This window comes from Equus quagga, chromosome 12 (genome assembly GCF_021613505.1).
Source record: "Equus quagga isolate Etosha38 chromosome 12, UCLA_HA_Equagga_1.0, whole genome shotgun sequence".
Lineage (NCBI taxonomy): Eukaryota > Metazoa > Chordata > Mammalia > Perissodactyla > Equidae > Equus > Equus quagga.
This window is the reverse complement of record NC_060278.1, coordinates 100,421,340-100,443,022: the sequence shown is the minus strand read 5'-3', so window position 1 is coordinate 100,443,022 and position 21,683 is coordinate 100,421,340. Positions and strand designations below refer to the sequence as shown.

The 21,683-nt window shown below is 58.3% G+C and overlaps 1 protein-coding gene across 11 annotated transcripts; it reads right to left on the bottom strand.

Annotated features, from left to right (window-relative positions):
* Positions 1 to 1,955: 1,955 nt before the first annotated feature.
* On the bottom strand, positions 1,956 to 21,576 carry LOC124248135 (uncharacterized). 11 transcript variants are annotated; one of them, XM_046677985.1, is made up of 6 exons: positions 13,589 to 21,576; positions 10,937 to 11,027; positions 7,211 to 7,397; positions 6,346 to 6,451; positions 5,559 to 5,748; positions 1,956 to 3,896 (listed from the first exon to the last, which is right to left on the bottom strand). In XM_046677985.1, the coding sequence occupies exon 1, from the start codon at positions 19,677 to 19,679 to the stop codon at positions 18,705 to 18,707; it is 975 nt and encodes a 324-aa protein (XP_046533941.1). In that variant the 5' UTR covers positions 19,680 to 21,576; the 3' UTR covers positions 1,956 to 3,896; positions 5,559 to 5,748; positions 6,346 to 6,451; positions 7,211 to 7,397; positions 10,937 to 11,027; positions 13,589 to 18,704. The 11 variants fall into 11 exon arrangements, with proteins under 11 accessions (XP_046533941.1, XP_046533944.1, XP_046533945.1 ...); XM_046677988.1 differs by having other exon boundaries at positions 1,956 to 3,901; positions 5,559 to 5,657; XM_046677989.1 differs by having other exon boundaries at positions 5,559 to 5,657.
* Positions 21,577 to 21,683: the final 107 nt, after the last annotated feature.

Genomic DNA, 21,683 nt, shown 5'->3' with positions numbered 1-21,683 from the left:
GCCATGCTCCCTGGGGTCTCTAGGGTGCGCCCTGCACTGAAGGGGACAGGAAGGCACAGGTGCCCGTACCCGCGAGGGCGGCTGGCTCAGACCCTCAGCCCCGCTGGGACGTTTAATGATTAAGCTGGAGACAGGGCGATGAGGTGGGAAGGCCAGCAGTGACCAGGGCCTGGCCTTGTTTGGCTTTGGTGACGCGATGGCCCTGGGATCATGGCCTTCTTGAGCCCATAAACAGGGGGCTGGGCCCCGAGATGGGCAAGGCCAGGCCAAGGCCTGTGCTGGTGGCCTCATGCTCGAGTCATGCAGGGGTGGGAGGGGGCGCTCAGCAGCTACAGCCTGGGGGGTGCCGTGGAACGGGGTCATTTCCCACGGGGCCTCTCCCACCCCACTGGTTCTCTTTCCCCTACTGTCACCTCCAGTTGACTGTCACTTACTACTGTGGGGGTTCAGCCAAAGCCCTTTATATGGACAGACTCCGCCCATCGCGAAGGGGCACTCGGTCCCCAGGTCGGGAGCCAGAGGCTCTGAGGGCCACAGGGGCAGAGCCACATCTCAGCCCAGGGCTGGCGTCGCCCAAGCTGGCACTTGACCCCACGCCAGGCCCACTGCCTCTCCACCTCCCCCTTGCTGCCCGCCCTCCCTCTCCGGCTCTTCCTCTCTCCCTGGCTTTCCCTGAACTACTTTCCATGTGCTTTGCTCTTTCTCTGTCTGTCTCTCTATCTCCTTCTCTCTTTCTGCTCCCGTTTCTCTGCTGCCCCTCTGTCTCTGTCTCTGTCTCTGCTTCTCTCTCTCTCCTCTTCTCTCCGCCCCTCGCCTGCCCCCCTCTGACCGCCCCGCCCCTGTGGCTCTGTCTCCCTGCAGCCAGCTTGTCCCGGCGCCAGCACATTATGTCCCTGGTCAGCCCTGACGTCAGGCGGGGCCTGGCGGGCGGCCACGGGCTGCTGCCCGGCAGGCGGAGGGAGGGCCCGCCTTCCCGGTCCCCACCGTGGTGGCTGCCTGCCCAGCCTCGCAGCGCTGGGCTTCAGCTCTCCCGGCCCGTCCTCGGCTGGCCCAAGACCAGACAGCACTTGGTGGTACCTGGCCTGTGAGCCTGGGGCTCTCTCCCCTTTGCCCCGACCCCATGGCCACAAGACACAGCTCTTGACCCTGCACAGTCCCAGAGGGGAGATGCTACAGTGTGGGGATAAGACCCGGGCCCGAGTCCTGACGGTGTGACCTTGAGCAAGTCACCCAGCCTCCCTGAGCCTCGTCTCTCTGTAAAATGGGGCCACTGCGGCACCTGCTCTCAGATCTGCAGGGAGGGTCAGTCTGACACGGGGCTTGCAGGGCGGGAGGGGCGCCTGGGGCCACAGCAGGGTTCATGTCATTATAGGGTCCCGACCAGCGGTCCTCAATGGCGGAAGGCTCGGAGAGGCGCGGGGGCATCTGGGCAACACAGGACTGGGGGCACAGCTGGTGTTTAAAGCTCAAGGACGTGCCATGGGGGGGATGGCCAGTCTCGATGAAGGAGCGCCCCACCCAAGAGGCAAACAGTCCCCCTGCCAGGAAACCTCCCCCAGCCCGGCTGTTCTCAGGCCCCGTCGGAGCTGGAATAAGTGGTTAAAAAAATGTCATATTTCTTGTTTGGTTTGTTTGGTTTTCCCTCTCTGATTTTCAAAGCGATGCAATTTCCTTGAAGGACATTGTGAAGGGCACCTGAGCATCGCGGTTTCAAAGCAGACTTTGGAGTTAGATAAAGCTGGGTCCCATCCAGCTATGTGGCCTCGGACCGGTGGCTTCACCCTCTGAGCCTCAATTTCCTCATCTGTCAAATGGGGGTAATAAATATACACGCCTTAGAAGGTTGCTGTGAGGATTAAGCAAAATAATGTTTGTAAAGCACGGTAGCCCTTTTTCTTATCTTTTTTATTCTTTTAATTTAAAATATAGGAGATATAGAAAAGTACAGAGAAAAAGCAAGGTCACCCGGAGAGAACCCCTCGACGAATTTCGTGGACATTTGGCTCAGTTAACATTTTTGTGTGAGGTCCTGCAGTTGCCTGCTTTTTCATTTTTCATGAAAATAAAACCTGACTTGAAGTTTCCCCCAAAAATATCTTTACTCACTTTGCTGTTGTTTTTGGATGCACGCATGCTCAGAAGGCTCCGAGGGTGTCCACTGAGAGGAGGCCGCCCCCACCCCCTGCCTCTGGCTGCCCTTCCTGGAAGCAAGCTCGGTTAGCGGCTTCCTGCGTGCCCTTCCTTCTTTTCCTGGTGTTAAGTCATCTCTGGACACATGATGTCCAATTCCTCTGTTCATTTTGGTTTTGTTTGTGTTCTTTAATTCACCCAATTATAAAGCAGGACATTTTAAAAAAAAACTAGAACATAGGGACAATCAAAAGGAAGGGGAACGCAGGAAAGTGGGGGCGCCTGAACTCTGACACCCCCTTTCACATTTTGGAGCAGATCCTCGCATGTTCTTCCCAACACTGGGTGTCTGGGCACACTCTCGTCACACCAGGTGTCTTTTCTCCTTAGTGCCCATCCAAGTCTGTGGTGATGGATTTGTGTCCTGTCCTGATCACTGTCTGCTGCCTCCTCTGTGTGATGAGTTCCAGGAGGTGGGGACAGCTGTGCCTCTGTCCCCCTCACCCAGCAGACTGCCAGAACACAGTAGGTCCGTAGTGAATATTTTCTGAGTGAATGAACGAATGAGTGACCTTCCAAAAGGGACAGTACAACACATTCCACCGTCCCACAACCTATCTTTTCAGTTAACCCATCGGGCATGCAGCAAATCTCCATTTTTCATGTCTGCATCGAGGCACCACAATAAACATCTTTTTGATGCTGGCCAGAAGCTTCTGCCCATAACTGGGAAATTCTTTTTCCAGCGCAGATCTGTTAACAAATTCCATATGATCCGTCTGCCCCGGCACCCAGCCGTTTACTCTCAGCCTGACACTACACTGGTTTCATGGGCCCATTGTTTTCTGGGACAAGTCAAGATTTACTGTCTGTCCCTGACATCATGTTTTTCCAGAGAAGCTTAAGGGTGAAGAACTCGTCCCACCCCCACCCCACTGTTTCCGCCGGTTAAGGGTTCTGTAGATTTGCTGAAGCTGGGAAACTTGGTGTAACCCTTGCCTCCCCGGCTGCCATGTCGCAAATAGCACACACCAGGTAGCTCATTCCTGCCTCAGGGCCTTTGCACTGGCTGTTGCCTCTGCCTGGAGTATGCTTCCCTGGGGTATTTGCTCAGCTTCCCTACTTCAGGTGTCTGTTCAAGCGTCACCTTCTCAGAGAGGACTTCTTCAAACATTTTTCTAAATTAGCATCTCTAAGCCCCTTGTCCAGTTTGACAATGCTTCCTGAAACGTTTACCAGCACCTGGTGTCATGTTATACATATTATGTCATATTAATATTTCTGGATTTTCTCACTTATTGTCCGTCTCCTCCACTGTGAGGGCAGGAACTTGGTTTGTTCTCTTTCCTGCAGTGTCCTCAGCACCTACAATGGGGCCTGGAGCGTTGCGGGTGCTCAGGAAATACCGGTTGAATCAGTGAATGTTGAAGCTTCCTTCCAAGGCTGAAAGCTGACTGCCATCATTCATTCCTTTGAGACTTATCTATTGAGCACCCACTGTGTGCCAGGGCCCGTCTGGGTGCTGGGACAGGTCAGTGGGAAAGGCAGACGGGCCCACCTCTTGAGGGATGTGGTCAGAGGGCAGGGGGACACGCCTGCATCAGATGATGACATCCAGGTCACTTGCTGGCCTCGGTGGCAGGGCGAGGACACGGCTTGGGTTCTGACCGACGTCGGCTCCCAGCTCTAACTCGGCCCTTGCAGAGCGGGGGGACGGCACGGGGGACACACGGGGATGACATCCTTGTCGTCTTCACTTCTGCCCACTGCTCTTTCATCACAGGCAGAGGAGAAACAAATAAGTGAGGCCAGAAACCTTGTGCGTTCCTCACACAAGCCCGGCACGTCTTTGCTTGTGGAGCTAAGCTTCTCTCTGCCTGCTGGAGACCGCGCGCCTTGCACACCCGCTTCAGGGGGCTCCTACCCCATGGTCATTTCTCCTCGACAGAGATGCCAGAAGACTCGTCCTCCCAGCCTCCCTTGCAGCTGGCGCAGGCGTGGGACTCGAACCGCACCAAGCAGACACACGTGCTAGAGACGTGTGATCGGAAGGGAAGGACGGGACGCAAGGTGTGGAGGAGGAGAGACCGGGCCCTGCAGGACGCAGTAGGGCGTCCTTGGGGAGAGAGTGGGCTCACCGGCACAGCTCTTCCCCTAAAACCTGGGCCTCGTTCGCGGCTGTGTGGCCTCCAGTCCTGACCCCATGGCCCACCTGGGATGACAGGTATTAACAGGTATTAAGAATGTTCGTGTTCTTTGATCCCCGAATCCCTCTTCTGGCATTCTATACTGAGGAAATAATTGCAAATAGTGAGAATGTGCCAAGATGTTCACAACAGACTCATTTTGAGCAGGGAGAAGTCAGAACCTACCTAATTGTCCAATGACCAGGAGTGGTTAAGTTAATCAGGAAATGTTTCCTAAGCAATGTTAGAGACGATTTCTCCAGCAAAATATTACTGCAATATTCAGGATTAGGTTTATCTTTGAGTGGTCAAAACACCAAAATAACGGGCTTAAATAAAATAGAAGTTTGTCTCTTATATAAAAGAAAAGGTGGCAGTCTGGGACTAGTAGGGTGGCTCCATGAATTCTTCAGGGACTCAGGTTCCTTTTCTCTTGTTGCTCCACCATGGCCCAAGATAGCTGCTCAGAGCTGGCCATCACATCTGCATTCCAGCCAGCAAGGAGGGTAGGAACAAAAGCAGGTACCCTCTCCCATAGGCCGCTACTTGGAAGTTACTCATGTTCCACTGGCCAGAACTTAGTCTCAGGGACACACCTGGGAAATGTAGTTTTTTTCCTAGGTGGCCACATGCCCAGCTAACCTTGGGATTTCTATTTCTTTAAAAGACGGAGAGATCAGAGAACTGGGAAGAAACAGGGGTCTCTGCTACGATAGGCAACAATTAAAAATAATACCCAAGAGGATTTTGTAATAACACGAAAAAGCAATTTTATCCCGTTTTAGAAACGGGCAGGATTTGTGATTGTGTATCCAGCGTGATTGCAACTGTGTAACAAAGTTTCAAAACAGAGAAAGCGACTCATAGGACGAAAATGCTATGGTGTTGGCCTTTGGGGGCAGTCCAATAAGAAGTTCTACTTTTTCATTTTATTTTATCTTTTCCAAATTGTCAGTAATTGAGCGAACTTGACTTCCCCAAAGATAGAAACCCTGCGCAGGCGACAGAATCTACTGGAGGAACAATTCGTGCTGTGCGAGCTCTGTCCTCAAACATGCAAGGCAGCCAGACGGGCGAAGAAGAAATGAAATGATCTCTAATCACGGATTACCTGACTGTGAATGGAGGGGGCTCCACGGACCCCAAGAAAAGCAACTAGAAATAAAGGGACCTGGCCTATCACAGGTTCACGTCCCAGCTTTGCTGAAATGCCAGCTCCACGACCTCGGACAAACCACTGACCTGTCTGTTTCCGCCTCTGTCCAGTGGGGGACGAGCGGCTTCCGTCTCCAGGTGTGACGGGTCCAGGAGCGGGGCTCTGGACAGCACGGGCTCCAGCACCTGCACAGAGCAGGCTGTGGACAGGGGTTCTCAGCCCGGAGTGATTTTGTGCCCAGGGGACAATGTCTGGAGACATCTTTTATTGTCACAACTGGGGGAAAGAGAAACGCCACTGGCATCTGGTGGGAAGAGGCCAGGGGTGCTGCCAAACGTCCTACAGTGCGCAGGACGCCCCACTACACAGAATGATCCGGCCTGAATGTCCACAGTTCTCAGGGAGAAACCCTGCTCTAAACTCACATCCACCGTCACCACTGTGGGTCATCTCCTGCCTTTTGCGACATGAATGGCTCGCTGGCGGTCTGCTGGGTCGCACGTCTGTGCACGCGTGTGTTGCTGCAGAACGTGTCTCTGGGCACAAAAGAGGCTGGGAGAGTGTCTGCGCCCAGGGCATCTGGGGAAGGGGCAGACGCAACACCGGCCTGGGGACAACAAGGCTGATGCCACCCCTGGGATGTTCCCCAGCACTTAGCACCTGTGAGTGCTCTGCTCAGCTCCCTCCAGCCTCCTGAAACCCCCATGTCAGAGACAGGACTGAGCGAGCAGGAGTCTGCAGCTCCCCTAGCCCTCGAGCCCTCACTGCGTTGGCCTCAGGGCTCTCAGCCTGGCTGTGCAGCAGAATCACCTGGAAGCGTTGAAAGACCCAAAACCTCAGGTGCTCCCGCCAGCCCAGGAAGGTCAAACTCACTCGGATCTGGAATAAACAGATCTTGACACGAATCTCGGCTCCTCCACCTCCTGGCTGTGTGCCCTGGGGTCAGTGACTTTGCCTCTCTGAACCTCAGGTTTGTCCTCTGAAAGAAGAGTAGCATTAGTTACTACCTCAGAGGGTGACCACGAGGCTTCAGTGAAACGCCCTGCATCATGGGGCTGAGCATGGGGCATGGCACACGTGCGCAGAAAGGGCTGGCTTTTATTTTTATTTTTGGAGCAAGGCTTGGGCACCTGAGTGTTTGTGTGAGTGTGTGTGTGTTTAAGCTTCCTAATTGATTCTGATGGACCCAGCTAGTCATCCGTCCACCCATCCACCCATCCATCATCCACCCATCATCCATCCAACCATCATCCATCCATCCACCCATCATCCATCCATCCATCCATCATCCATCATCCATCAATCCATCCATCCATCCACCCATCCATCATCCACCCATCATCCACCCATCCACCCATCCATCATCCACCCATCATCCACCCACTCATCATCCACCCATCACTCATCCATCCATCCATCCATCCACCCATCATCCATCATCCACCCATCCATCATCCATCCATCCACCCATCCACCATCCATCCACGCATCATCTATCCACCCATCATCCACCCATTGTCCACCCATTGTCCACCCATCCATCCATCCATCCACCCATCATCCATCCACCCATCACCCACCAATCCATCATCCACCCACTCATCCATCCATCAATCCATCCATCATCTGTCCAGCCATCATGCACCCATCGTCCACCCATCCATCCATCCATCCATCCACTCATCCATCCATCCATCCATCATCCATCCACTCATCCATCCATCCAATAAACACCTACCAACTGTTTCCTTTGTGCCAAGGCCCCTTGCTGGACTGAGAGGCACTAGAAACAAGACTTGGTCCTTGCCCTCGCAGAGCTCCTCGTACGTGGAGAGACAGATACGATGGGTGGTAGGTGGGGCTGGTTCATTCATTTATTCCACATTGTTCCACGCTGCCTCCTACGTGTCAGGCAGTGTCAGACCCTGGGGAGCACAGAGGGGATGAGGTCCTTGGGTTCCATCCCAGCGAGGGTCAGAAGTGACTATGAACCGAGGCGGGAATGCTGGTTCAGTAATCATTTCGTTCATTCACTGTGTTTGTTGATGCCTCCCACGTGGGATCTGGGGACACCAAGATCTGGAAGACTTGCCTTCACCTCCTGCAGCACGGTCCAGCGGAGGAGACAGTCCAGGAGAGGGTCTCAGCAGAGTGGGACGTGAGCTGCGATCAGGGTGAGGGCAGGGCTCCGTAGGAGCAAGGAGGGTGGCCAGGGGGGCTTTCTGGAGGAGGTGGGCCTGCTCTGGGCCTGAAGGACAAGGTGGGATCTGCTCCGTCCCACTCCCCGGGCTCCGCATGGCCCTCTCTCCTCCCTTCCTGCAGGTCGTGAAGGTCAGACTCAGGGGCCCCCGGGCACCCCTCCCTCCCGCCCAGCCAGCCCTTTTGAGGCTAGAACTCAAACCCTGTCTCAGGGCAGCCCTGTCCCAGCTGGCCCTGGGCAGCTGGCCGGCCAAACCTTGAGGGCTGTCCCACAGCAGCCAAGGTCCATGGGTGACATTGAGTTTGTTTGTGCAAACGTGCTCCATTTTTCTAGGCAGTCTCGTTCATAGAAAAAAGCAAGTCTGCTGACATGACTTATGGTGGAGCGGCTGAGAACGTCACCTCGCAGGCTGCCCCGGGGGAAGGGGGACGTCGGTGCCAGTGCGAGGGGAGATGGGCAGAGCGAGGGCCTGGCTGGAGACGGTGGTGGGGACCGGACCACACAGGGCCTCGGAGGCCTGAGAGGGCCTCAGGGTTTGATCCGAACGGCAGTGGGGAGCATTTGAGCCGGGTTCAAATGGATTGAAACATAAGACTCAAAACCTCCAGGTGCCTAGCGATTCATTCGCTTGCTCATTCATTCATTCAACCAATAGGCGAGTGCCTGCTCTGTCCCAGGCACGGGGAGGCCGGGGCAAAAGTAACAGACACAGATGCTGCCTTCCTGGGACCGCAGGGGATGCGGACCCTCAATCTAATAATCACACAAGGAAACACAGAGCGCGGGGGGCGCTGTCAGGGAAGGCATCTGCAAGGGGACGGACACACCAGCAGCTTCGTTTGGCTGATATTTCCTGAGCACCCACCGTGGGTCGGGCACAGTGCTGGCTTGGGGATGCGGGGTGAGCAGGACGGACCCAGGCAGCCCTCAAGGGGCTGACAGTCCAGGGGAGGAGACAAATCTACAACCAATCAACAATAGCACAGGGAGGTGAGCACGGCCGGGGATGCTAGGAGGGCTTCCTGGAGGAAAGGGGCCGAGCAGGAGTGAGTTAGGTGAGGGTTGTACATGGAGGTGACAGAGGGGCAGGTGGGGTGTCTCCGGTGACCCAGTGGGCTGGGGAGGGAGCAGTGGGAGACGATGCTGGAGCCGTGGGAGAAGGTCGAGCCCCGTTGCAAGAAGACCTGAGGGCATGCATGCAGCCCTTGGAGGAGCCCATCTCTGTCTCCTCCTCTGTAGGGCTCTCGTTCTCTCTCTGTCTCTCTGTCGGCATCTACAGCCTCCCAGAGCCTCTCACTGTCCTCTCTCTCGGCCTCTCTTTTCTGGGCTCTGGTCATCTTCGCGAGATGTCAGTACGAGACAAGGATACTGGGAAAAACCCCGGCCGGGCAGGCGGGCAGGCAGGAAGCGAGGTCAGGGGCACAAGGACGGCCGAGCCCAGGGACAGGCGGTGACTGAATGTTCTGTTTTGGAAAGACAGCCCTGGTCAGGGGCGAAGGTGGCTGACCACGAAACCTGATAACCTGGCCCAGCTCTGCTCTGGCCAGTCCTCTGGCCAGCGCCGCGGATGGGCCCAGAGCCTTCCCAGAGGGAGGGGGAGGGGACACGGCCCGGGCAGCTTCTCTCTTGGCAAGTGGGGCGACAGGAAGGGCTGGGAATAAGGGAACAGCGAATTCTCGAGTGAGGCCTCCGTGTGGTTTCGAATAGGAAAGGCCTGCTTATCTCTGCACGCCTCGCAGAGGTTTAACCATTTATCAAGAACTTTCTGCATCCAGGCACCCGCTGTCACTTGCAGCCGGGCCCTCCAGTCGGGCTCTGCCGTTTAAGGCCGGGGAGCCCGGAGCAGACCGCCTGAGTCTGAACCCGGGTTTTGCAAATTACTGGCTCTGTGACCCTGTGTAAGTTGCTTAAGCTTTTTCTTCACGTGTAAAATGGGAAGAAATAGGCCCCGTCTCCTGCATTTGAGGCCGAGATCAACGTCAGTTAATCCCGTAAAGTGCTCGGAACGCGGCTCATCCTAAGCGCGCACGGACAACACTCAAGCTCTTGTTATTTCAGCCTGTGACTGAAGATCTGACGCTGAGGAGGCCGAGGGAGCCAAGTTCAGATCCTGCTTCCTCACTTCCTAGCTGTGTGACCCTGGGGAAGTCTCACAACCTCTCTGGGCATCAGTTTCCTTACCCGCGGAGAGAAGATGATCTTAGCGCTCCGCTCACGGGGCGGGGGAGGTTCCGGGTAGATGTAAGTGGATGGAAAGCATTCACTTCACAGGTGAAGAAAATAAGTCCCAAAGAAATTCATTTACTTTTTCCCACACGTCCGGCTCCCCAGAGCAGCCATGACGTGCCCGTCCTGTGCGCCCAGCCTGGAAGGCAGTAGGAGCGGCTCAGATGGAGCAGGCCCTCTGGTGCCTTACTGTGGCCTGACCACAGCCTCTGAGGCAGCACCACCCGCCCACCCCACAGACGTGGAAACTGAGGCCCGAGGGGCAGAGGGGCCGCCCTGGGCAGAAGGTGAGGCCGCCCGCTCCCTGAGCTGCTCTCCGTCCAGACTCCTGTGATGACGCCACCACCTCCCGGGCCGTCAGAGGCAACCGGCGCCTGGACCGTCCCCCCGCTGGGATGTGCACCCCTGCCTCGGTCTCCCCAGCGCCTGGTCCGCCCTCCCCGCTGGGATGTGCACCCCTGCCTCGGTCTCCCCAGCGCCTGGCCCAGGCCGGCCTTGGAGGTGTGGGTTGTACCCGGGAGGATCTTCAAGCCGTCCTCGGCCGCTCCTTATCCCGTGCCAGCCACTGGAGGAGAAAATCCCCGAGCATGCCCTTCGCTGCCGAGGCCAGAAGTGGGGGACACACGCAGGCGGCCTGGAGGAGGGGGCAGAATGGGCCACGGCCCCCAGCCCCAGGTCCCCACGCCAGCTGTGTGACTCCGGACGTGGCCCTCCCTCTCTCTGAGCCTCGGTTTCCTCGTCCGTGGGGTGGGGCAGTCATCACACCATCCACCGCTTCTGCTGCTGTGCAGGACAGAGGGCCCTCTCCTCCACCCTGATCCCTCGAGCCAAATGGCTGCTTTCGGTCAGTGGTGAGCTCCTCAGGAGACAGTGGCTAGGAGCAGGAGCCCAGGGTCAAATTCTGCCTCTGCCCCTTGCTAGCTGTGTGATCCCAGGCAAGTGACTTAACCTCTCTGGGCCTTAGTTTCTCCATGCATGAAATAGATGTAATAATAGTCCCCATCTATCTGAATTGCTGTGACGGCCAAATGCACTCACCGATGTGAAGGCTGGGCTGCCAGGCGCATGTCGAGGGCTGCAGAGGTGCGCTACTCTTCGGGCCTCGAGGGGAGAAGGGACCCGGTGGCTTCTGCACAATTTCCAAGTGACTCGGGGTCAGGAATGGGACAGGTGCTGGGGAAGAATCCTATCTGAACCAGGAGGGTCTGCCGAAAGCAAGGCCCAGTGCGTCAGGGAAGAGCTCTGGGGGCCCCCGCGCTGCCGGCAGGACCTCCGCCTCTGCTCCGTGGGCCCCAGCGGCCTGGGGCCGCTCAGCCTGGGCCTGGGATCTCCTGACTCCTGGATCTGCCACGTCGGCCGCAGCCTGGCCGGTTGGCTCCACGTTCAGATCCAGAACGCGAGACTGTGGACCTCTCCCCAATGCCCTACCTCCGATGGCCACCCAGGGCCCCATCACCACCGTCCTCTGCTGGGACCACGGCAGTCACCTCCTCCCTGATTGCACCCCTTCCCCCCTCACCCCCGATAGTTAGTCCTCCACACACAGTCAGACGGGTTCTTCCAGAACCTAGGTCAGGACCCTCCATAGCTCCCATCTACCCCAGAGGAAAGCCCGGGTCCTTCCTATGATGTACCAGGCTCTGCATGACCTGCCCCCTCGCCCCTCTGCCCTCACTGCCTCCTGTGCTGCCCCTCGCTCACACGGCCCCAGCGGCTCTGGCTCTTGTAATCCTCACACACACTGGGCACAATCCGGCCCCAGGGCCTTTGCACTTGCTGTTTCCTCTGCCAGAAATGCTCTTCCTCCAGCTATCCCCACTGCTCAATCCCTCATCTCTTTACTTCTGTCCTCAAATATTTGCCCAGTGAGGCCTCCCCTGGCCCGGCTCCCACATTAGACCTGTACCTCTCCAGAAGCTCCATCTCCCTTCCCTCGTTTGTTTTCCTCCTTAGCACTCACTGCCATCTGAAACCCAAGACACTTAATTTACCTACTAATGTTTATCCCCCTCTCTGCCCCCCAGCTCCAAAGTGTCTGCTCCCTGAAGGCTTCCCACTGGGAGGGTAGGCCGGGTTTGCACAGGTTAAGAGGGAGCCGCCTCCTAGAGCTGGTGGAAGCCCGGACACCACTCCAGGGACTCAGGACCCAACAGGGTGAAGCCCCGAGCCCCCGGCCTCTTGGCCCTGGAGTCTCATGGATGTGAATGCCAGTGCTGCCACAAACCTACGAGGGAACTTTGAACAGCGCGTGGCATCCCTCCCGGCCTCAGTTTCCCCCTCTGTAGACAGGATGGCGCTCCCTCCCTGCCAAGGCTGCTGTGAGGCTCCATGAGGTAACGCCCCCAGAGCGCCTGGCACCCAGTGGGCGCATCATCAGAGCTGTCCCGCCCCGTCCAGCCCGTGCTGACGGTCCCCCAGGGGCTGTGCCAAGGGCGTTATTTTTAACCGTGGCTGCGCGGGCTGGGCAGTGGCTCCGAAGGCTGCGGGCAGACCACAGGGCCAGTGACAGCGCCCTCCCTCGACGCCAGGAGCCAGCCTGCGGGGAGCGACCCGGGAGGCCACTGGAGCCGCGCTCTGCGGGTCACCCTTTGTGCAAAATCATCTCATGTCACCCGATGCCGTTTACAAACTTAGCACCGACCTTTCCCCAAGCAGGCGGCGGGGGAGGGGCTGCAGCCGTTCCCCCCACCCCCACCCCGTGGGGTCCCCCCCTCTGCCCCCCGGTGAGCAGCGTCCACGCCGGCAGTCGGGCACCGGCCTCTGGCCCGACTCTGCCTGCTTGTTCCAACACCTCCGGGCACCTCGCAGCTGACCAGCCCGGGGGTATTTTTAAGCCCTGGCCTTGGCCAACCCCTTTGTCACATTCCGGTCAGGGCCTGGACTTGCCGTGTGCCCCAGCGAGGGCACCTGGGGATCTGGGATTCATTCGATAGCAGACATTTTACCAAAGACCGGTGGGCCTACTGTGTGCCAGGCCCGGAGCAGGAATGGAGGCCCCAGGGCTCTAAGTCACAGAGCCTGTCCTCGGGGGATCTCAGTCTGGCGGTGACACGGTGACGAGTGTTAGAATGGAGACTAAGGCAGAAACTACAGCCCCAATAGCTACGCGTGTTCGTCACGGAAGGACACGCACTGGGCGCGGCGTGGGGCAACAGGGAGGGGTGTGGTCTGCGGTGCACTGGCGAGCTCACCCCCGTCGGAAGGGGGCGGGCACCACTCAGCTCTGGCCTCTGTCGTCACGAGGGAATCAGGCCCCGTGTGCCCAGAGCTTCTGACTTCAAGAGAGGCTGCAAATCTAGGTTTATGTGGAATTTCAGGCAAAAATATCTTGACTTTTAAATGTTGGCAACGAGTTAAAAAGAAGATGTTAAAAACATTCCAAGAGCCAAATGAAACCCTTTTGTGGGCCGGCCTCCGCCCACAGAGTCGAGCTGATGGAGGCAAACAGACGCCTTTGAGAATGTCCAACAAATAGGGGCTGGGCGCCCGGGAGGCTCTCCTGCTGCTGCTCTGGGGCCCCAGGGAGACCGCGGGGACGAGACGGACACCAGCCCCCCACCCCTGGCCGCCACCCCGCGGGCTCCAGCCGCTGCCGTCTGGCTCTCGAATTCTGTGAGCTGGCTGCTCTCCGCAGCCATCATTAAAAATCAAATTATGTGGATTAACAGTCAGGTTATTGCCGTTTCTCACCATGCCGCACACCCGCGTGTCATATGGCGCAAGTGGCACCGGGCGTCCCTTCTTGTCTCCACTGTCAGGGAAGCCGTGCTGAGAATATTCGCACCACAGAGGTCGGCGAATGTGAACCTCGGAGCTGTCCCCGGCCGAGAGCCAGTCACGAAACATTTAGCAGCGACTAGATTAAAATGAATATATTGGTAACACGTAATACGTCGGGTAGTAGTAACCCCTATGGGGAAGGAAAATAAGGAGGCAGGGCGCAGGTGCTGATGGAGGAGAGTGCTTTAGATGGACGGGCCGTGGAAGTCTTCTCTGGGGAGCTGACATCTGAGCAGAGGCCTGAATGAGGTGAGTGAGCCCGACAGGTGTCTGGTAGTAGAAGGTTCAGGTGAAGGGAACAGCAAGTTTCTTCCTGGGGACAGGAGCAAGCTGGCTAGGACAGGAACACAGAGGAGGCAAGTGTGGCAGGAGCACAGTGAGTGAGGGAAGTCGGGTAGGGATGAGGTTGGGGAGATGGGCAAAGGTCAGATCATACAAGGTCTTAAAAGTCACAGTGAGGAGGAGGATTTTTATTGTAAGAGGGATAGGGAGTCCTAGAGGGTTTTGAGCAGGGGAATGACATGACTGAATCTGCCTTTTAAAAAGTTTCCTCCTGCTGTGGATGGAGTGGGGCAGAGCTGGAAGCTGAGAGATGGGAGGAGACAGTTGTCACAGACCAGGCAGGTGAGGATGGTGCCCACCTGCACCTTAGCGGTGGCTGTGAAGGTGGCGACAAGGACATAGGTTTGGGCTGTATTTGGCAGTGGGGTCGGCGGGGCCTGTGACAGTGCAGTGTGCGGGGCAGGGATGCAGAGAATCAAATACACCCCCGGGTTTCGGCCTGAGCTCCCGTGAAGGGCGGCTCCGTTTCCTGAGACGAGGAGACTGGTGAGCAGAGCTGGGATTGCAAGAGGGGACATGAAAGGTTCGGGCTGGTGGCATTCGAGGGTCTGTGTGGCACCCACGTGGAGGTGTCAACTCGCCCGTTGGGAGTTGCAGTCGGGAGCACAATGTAGTTCTTGGAGCAATGTCTCTCTGTCGCTACGGCAGCCCCAAGCTGGGGGCCGGGGGCAGCGCTGGTTGGGGCCAGGGGGCAGCTCTGGGACGGCCCCACAGTGAAGGGGTCGTGAATCTCAGGGGAGCATCTCGCGGGTCGGGGAACAGCAGGGGCAGAGGCCTGGACGCGGGGTGAGCAGGGCCTTCTCGGAGGACAGTGTGGGGGCTCCAGGGTGGGAGAGGAGGCCGGAAAGGCAGACGAGCAGGTGTTTCGAAGAGCCGCTCCCGGGAGCCGGGGAAGGAGCGCCCCTCGGGGCACGGGCTGAGCCGCGAGCAGGTGCGGGCCGCGGGGGGCACCTCGAGACGGAAGCACCGCCTCCACTCTGGCCTCAGGTGGCACAGGGGTCGGAGCCCCTGCCCTCCTCTTGCTGCCGGGACCCCCAGCATCCCATCCCCTCCAGGTCAGCCCAGCCAGTTTCTAGGAGATTTTTTTGCCACCGAACCAGGAAAACAAAGTAATCCTGAGGGGAAGGAGGAGGATCAAGAGAATATTCTGGAACCTTTGGTTTCTGGAGTCCCATGATGCCAAGGGCCAGGAGGTCACTTCCCGGGACGGAGGGGTGACCGAGGTGAACAGGGCGTGGCAGGGACTCTGGTGTTTATGGGACCCGTGCAACCATCCTCCAGGGAGAGGCAGGGGACACGCGGGGTCTGGCCCTGGGCCTTAGGGCAGCCCCGTCCCCTCTTGTGGTCTGAGCTCAAAGGCAGGTTTTTCTGGCACAAAATCGCGGTGTGATCTGGGGCAAGCCCCGTGCCTGTCTGAGCCCCGATCTCCTGTACCCAGGGCTGACGACGGCCTCCGGCGGCGCCGCTTGCTGCCTCCCGCACTTCCTGGGGGACGAGAGGAGACAAAGCAGATCGGGGATCCAGCCCAGTGGCGGCTCAGCAAACGCCGTCTGTCCACCGTTGTCGGCAAAGTTGTCACTAATTACCGAGCGCTCACGCTGCGCCAGGCTTGGAGCTGTGAGTGTGGATTGTCATCAACTCCATTTTACAGACAGGGAAACTGAGCCTCCGCAAGGTGACCTGGCTTGCCCAAGGCAACCCCTCTCCCCTGGGATTCGAACCTGCGTCTGAGCTCAAAGCCTATTCTTGTGTTCATCCTGGGTCTGCCTCCGGTGACTCGAGTCGGCTCCTGAATTTTTGGAAATTTTTAGTCCAGGTGACTCCAGCATCTGTCCACACCACTGGGGACCCCCGCCTTTCCCAGAGTCAGCCAGCTTTCGCTACCCCCTTGGCCTGGGGTGTAGACAGGACACGGATGGTGGCTGCCGCAGAGCAGCGAGGAGCTGGGAGAGCAGAGCCATCCGGCCTCCCTCCCGAAGCGGAGTCAGCCGGGCACCACGTCCCGTCAGTAAGCTTGCCCAGAAATAGCTCGCTGGACACGTCCAGGGCAGGAGGACCAGGACGTCCTGTTCCCGCTGCCTCTGGCCAGAGAGTGACCGTGTACTTGGCCTTCCCCGTCGGAGGCTGCGGGGAGGGAGGGCCAAGCTCATCCTGCCTGAGGACTCGGAGGAGTGAGCCGGGTCCCGGGCACCAACGCTCCTGACCTGGGACCCGGCAGAGCCTCCGGGATGCGCTGCTGGCGCGGAGGGTGGCTGTGGGCGGGGCTGGGCCAGAGCCTTTCACCTGGTGCACAGCCTCCTGGCAGGTGAAGCACCTGGGCGCTGGAGTCGGACTGGTGTGCGTTCGAATCCTGGCTGGGCCATTTCCTAGCTGTGTGACTTTGCGCAAGTCACCTCCCCTCTCTGAGCCTCGGTTTTCTCACCTGGAAAATGGGACCCAACATTTCACAGAGCTGTGGTTGTGGTTCAGAGAGTCTGTGTGCAAAGCACAGTGGGTGGACTTTGCAGGTTTATTATCTGCTCCTCTCCCTCTCTCACCCGTGCTCCATGAGCCCCCCCAGGGCGGGGACCTCTGTGGCTTACGGATGACCTCCAAGGCACACGGGAGGTGCTCACTGGCTATTTATTGAGTAAATGGATGAATGAAACAATGGAAGAGCCAGGCACAGAACAAGTGTTCAAAAACGCTTAGGAATTCTCACGTCTGAAGGTGCGTTTGAAAAAGAGAAACTGGAGGATCAGGTGTGGCTCATGCATGGTCAAGGCGAGGAGAAAGTGAGGGAAGCAAGGGACGGACAGACGTCACCACCAGAGGACAGGAGGCGTCTGCAGGGGGAAAGCTGGCCGAGACCTCCTGACGCTGGGGGGCCGGGGGAGGGCGGGTGCTGGTCTGGGTTCCGGGTGGGGATGCTGGAGGCACCTGCCTCTCGGCGCGACATCCCGGCATCCCGGCAGACTGCCATTCCTCACCTGCCACGCCCGGGGGGCCCCGTGGATGTGGATGGGAGGGCCCCAGGCCCCAGGCCCCCACATCCCGGGAGCTGATTGGCAGTGGAAGGAGTGAGTAGTCCGGGCGACTGGATGCTGCTTGTTTGTAAGGATCCTGCAGTGTCGAGTGGCCTCCCAGCCGTCCCCACGCCAGGCTCTGTTCTTCCCACATGTTGATGCCCTGAGTCCTCAGGACAACCCTAGGAGACGGGAACCGTCATTGTCCCCATTTTGCAGATGAGGACTCTGAGGCCCGGCGAGGTGGGGAGAGCTTCCAGAGGCCACGGGGCAGCGAAGGCCAAGCCCTTCCCCGCAGCACTTGGGCCGCCTGACCACACGCGGCCCTCCCGCCCACAACTCCTCGCCTGGCGCCTTCCCGGACTGTCCAGCACTTGGAGCATCTCCCGGTCTTTAGGCTGTGCCAACAGCAACACTTTCTGGGGCCTCCCTCGCCTGCCCCTTCTTGGGGAGCCTGCCACCCCGGTCCCTGCTGTCCCTCGCTGGCTCTGACAGTCGGGCGCGCGTCTGTCCTCAGGATCTTGGGGACAGGGTCTGCGTTTGCTCTGGAAGCCGGGGCCCGGCACAGAGAGACCCCTGCTGGAAACTGTTCACGGAGCAGGCACACCCGTGGGTTCACACAGCCCTGAACCAGGAGCCGCGACCCTCGGGGCCTCGAGGCCAGGAGCCCACCCGGGACAGGCGAGGGGTGGAGGGGACGCCGTGACACTGAGTCTTGGGCTGCACTCTGGGGCCCGCAGTGCTGTTCCCTTGGCTGTTCCTATGCAGAGGCAGCCCAGCCCAGTGGCTGGCGCCCGAGGCCCAAATATGTGGATTCCAATCCCGGCTTAGCCACCATCCTTCCAAGGGACCCCGGGCAAGTGATTTAATCCTCTGGGCCTCAGTTTCCCCATCTGAAAAATGGGAAAAATGAGAGGGTTGCTGTGAGCACAAAATGAATTCACTGTGTACGTGGTCAGCACTTAGCCCGGCGTCTGGCACGTGGTGAATGCTTCTCGGCGTCAGCACTGTGGTTAGCGGGAGGGCGGACCCCGCAGGGCCGTAGTGAGAGGTTGAGGCTCTTATCCTGGAGGGCTGGGCAGCCGCGGGCGGGTTTTAAACCTGCTCTGAGTTGGTTTCAATGACACTGAGAGGGACACAAGGGTGACACCAGTCGTGGCCTCTGTGCTCACCGCGTCGTTGACCTAACTCACGAAGGCCCCAGAGGGGCTCCGTGTCGCCCCTTTTCAGACGGGAAACCCCCACTCAGCAACGTGTCGCCTGCCCCGGGGCACGTGGCCGGTTCAGTGGCCAAGCCGGATGCAAACCCTGTTCTAAGGGTCCCGTAGCTGCTACAACAAATTATGTCAAATGTAGTGGCTGAAACAGCACAGGTGTACTCTGTGACAGTTCCAGTGGGTCTCACGAGGCTGAAATCGGAGCGTCCGCAGGCCCAAGCTCCCGCCGGGGGCCCAGTCCCTGCCTTTTCCAGCTCTGAGATGCCCCCACCTTCCTGGGCTCCCGTCACCGCAGCCTCCGCCTCCATCCTCACATCTCCTCTGCCTCCGACCCTCCGGCCTCCATCTCGTCAGGGCCTGTGATGACAGGGGGCACCCCAATAGTCCTGGGTAACTTCCCATCTCGAGACCCTTCACTTGATCACATCTGCAAAGTCCCTTTTGCCACATAAGGTGACATACTCACGGGTTCTGGGGACTGAGTGGTGGACCTCTCTGGGAAGCCATCGTTCTGCCTGCCATGAACCGAAAGCCCGGCTCCCGCCCAGCCCTCCAGCTTCCCCGAGGGCACCCCAGGCGGCAGGAGCGAGAACACAGAGGAGCCAGCGCGGCCGGGACAGCGGGTGGCCTGCGGCCTCTATGCGAGGAGGTCCCCAGAGATGAGTGAGGCGGGCCGGGCTGGGACACGGGGACCAGAGGGGCCAGACCCTGCTCCAGCTGACCAGAGGGAAGTGGGCCCGGGTGGCCAGAGCTGCCGACTTTCCAAAGGAAGCTGGAAATCCTGGTTTTTACGTGAAACCTCCAATTTGTAAATGTTGGCAAATGATTCAAAATTATGAGGAAAAGGCCTCTACACACATGCACACATGCACACACACACAAACAGTATGTGAAGTCACACAGGACACATCTGAGGCCAGACGAGGCCCAGAGACAGTGAGCTCCTGACCGCTGAGCCGTGGGGAGAAGCGCAAGAAGTGTCCTTGCCGAGGGCAGTGGGTGCCGGACCGTCCCTGGGGGAGCCTGAGGGAGCTCCCTGTGCCCGCTCTGCCAGGTGGAGGAAGACTGGAGGGGGTGGTCAAGAGGGAGACAGTGGGCATCAGCGAGGCCAAGGGGCAGAGCAAGGTCAGACCGAGGGCAGTTCCGTTCAGGCCCAGTTCCAGCTGGGACTCCAGGCAGGCCAGCAGGCTGTGTGGCCTTGGACAAGTTACTTGGCCTCTCTGTGCACCCCACAGGGTGTCCAGATTCACACATTTCCTGAACAAATCCCCGGTATGTTCCGGCTCTGCTCTGGCCAGGGACTTGGTGGAGGAGCCCCTGCCTCCAGGGGCCGTGGATGGGCTGCTGGCGTGGGCTCGCGCCTGGGAAGAACTCGAGAGCAGTCAGCAACTCCTCCACCGACCCCTTAATCCAGCTGTGGCTGTGACTTCCGCTCATTCACTGAGTGCCAGCTGACGGCCATATATTCTATCCTCAAAACCTATAAGCCTGGTGTTACTGTGGCCCCCATTTTATAGGTGGAGAAACTGAGGCCAAGACACACAGGTCACGCAGCTAGGAAGGGGCAGAGTCGGGAAGGAGCCTCTGGCCGCAGGGACTGTCCGCCCCACCCCCTGCACCTCACCCTTGGCTGTTGATCAGGCCCCAGGGAAGCTCCGAGGGCCCCGCCGGGCATCCTGGGAACAGGGGAAATGTCTGCTCTTTGTGCCAAACCCTGTCCTGCACTTAGCTCCTCCGGCTTCCAGCAGGCCCCGGGCCGCCCTCGCCGACCGCGTGGCCCTTGGCGCCTCTGGAGAGTTCAGACGACTGACCCTCTTCACTTTTCTGGACTCCGGATCCAGGCGCTTTTCAGTCCTCTGCCCAACGCTGTCCTGGGACTCCCCAAGTCAGTTTACAATAGTAGCGCCCAATTATTGGACCTACTATGTGCTGGGCACGTGATAGGCACAAGATTATTTACCCTTAACAATCCCATGAGGCCGGTGCAAGGGCAGATGGGGAAACTGAAGCTGGACGGGTGACGCCACTTGCCCAAAGTCGCACAACCGTGAACAGGATGAGTTCAAAGCCGCCGTGTGAACCTGTGCCACGTAGCTTGTCTCCACCACCTGCGGGTGGGGAGCCACTCCTGTTTCACCAGGAAACTCGCCCTCCATCCACCCCGTTCATCCCAGGGTGAGCCCCCGAGGGCTCCGTTTGCCCCTAGCGCCCCGTTCGAGGGCTCCTTCCCGGGACGGGGGGCGGGGCACTAATGTGTTCAGAGGCCCCTTCCAAGCCCCTTCTCTGGTCTCCCGTGTGGGGTCCCGTGACGGGAAAGGCTTCCCATCCTTCTCCCCATCGAGTCCCCACTGCTGGGAAAGGCACTTGAGCAGGGGACTCAGGGTGGAGGCTGGGCACAGGGCGCGGGCGGGCGTCAGGGTCCCAGATTCCAGACGCCCAGGAAGGTCTGGTGAGGAGGGTGGGGCGGCCCAGCTGGAGTTTGGCTGGTTCTTATCAGCCCCGAGCTCTCGGGGCAGGCCGCGGAATCCAAGCAGGCCAGGCCTGTCAGTCCACTTCTTCCTCCTTTCTGGCAGAGGCAGGTCCTCTGCTCTGCCCACCTCCTCCCTCCTTTTCTTCCTCTTCCCTTCGCTCCCTTAGAAGCCCGGGAACTGAAAACCCTAAATCTGGAAGGGAGGGTTTTGGTCATCCCAGGGCAGTTTTCCTGGCATGACCCTGCCCTGAGCCGTGGGCCCAGCATTCACGGGAACAACTCACAGACTCCTGCAAATGAGGAGCGGCAGCTCTCACTACTCCCATTGGCAGAGGAGGAAACTGAGGCACTGAGAGGGGATGCCATTCTTCAGAGGTGGCTCGAGGCTCTCTGACTCCTGTGTCCACACTCTTAACCATTCCTCAAGCCACAATCCCCTCCAAATTTGTATTTCCACCAAAAAAACCAAAATGAGCATAAAGGTGGTGAAGAGCGGAAATCCAGCTTCAGTCTCCCTGAGTCTGCACGGTGCCAGCTCTGAGTTCAGGGGCTACAAACTCCGGCGACTCCGGGGCCCAGACAAGGCACACAGAAGAAGGAAGGCAGCCAGGCAGGAGGCAGTAGGGGGTGGTGAGGACTGCGGTGAATTGGAAAGCCCCCCAGTTTCGACTCAGCGCCAGCCCATGGCTGCCTTGGGAAAACAAGGGCCTCGTGTGGCCAGAGTCTTCAGGCCAGCCAGAACTCCAGATGTTTTATGTAAACTCTCTGGATTTTTTTTTATATAGTGGAAGATAAGAGTCTATTTTTATTTTAGTGATAAATAAAATAAATTGATAAAGTGTTATGCTGGCATCCTGCACTAAATATCCCGTTTTCCCAGTGAGTTGAAATACCCCTTTTGTCAGAGTCCGTCTCAGCATTCTTCTGTTTCCTGCTTTTCTTTGTAAACTCCAAGATTATTTTATTCAATT

Excerpts from the sequence above, each read along its gene's own strand:
- LOC124248135 (XM_046677986.1), bottom strand. The coding sequence starts at position 19,679 with ATGAGCGGAAGTCACAGCCACAGCTGGATTAAGGGGTCGGTGGAGGAG.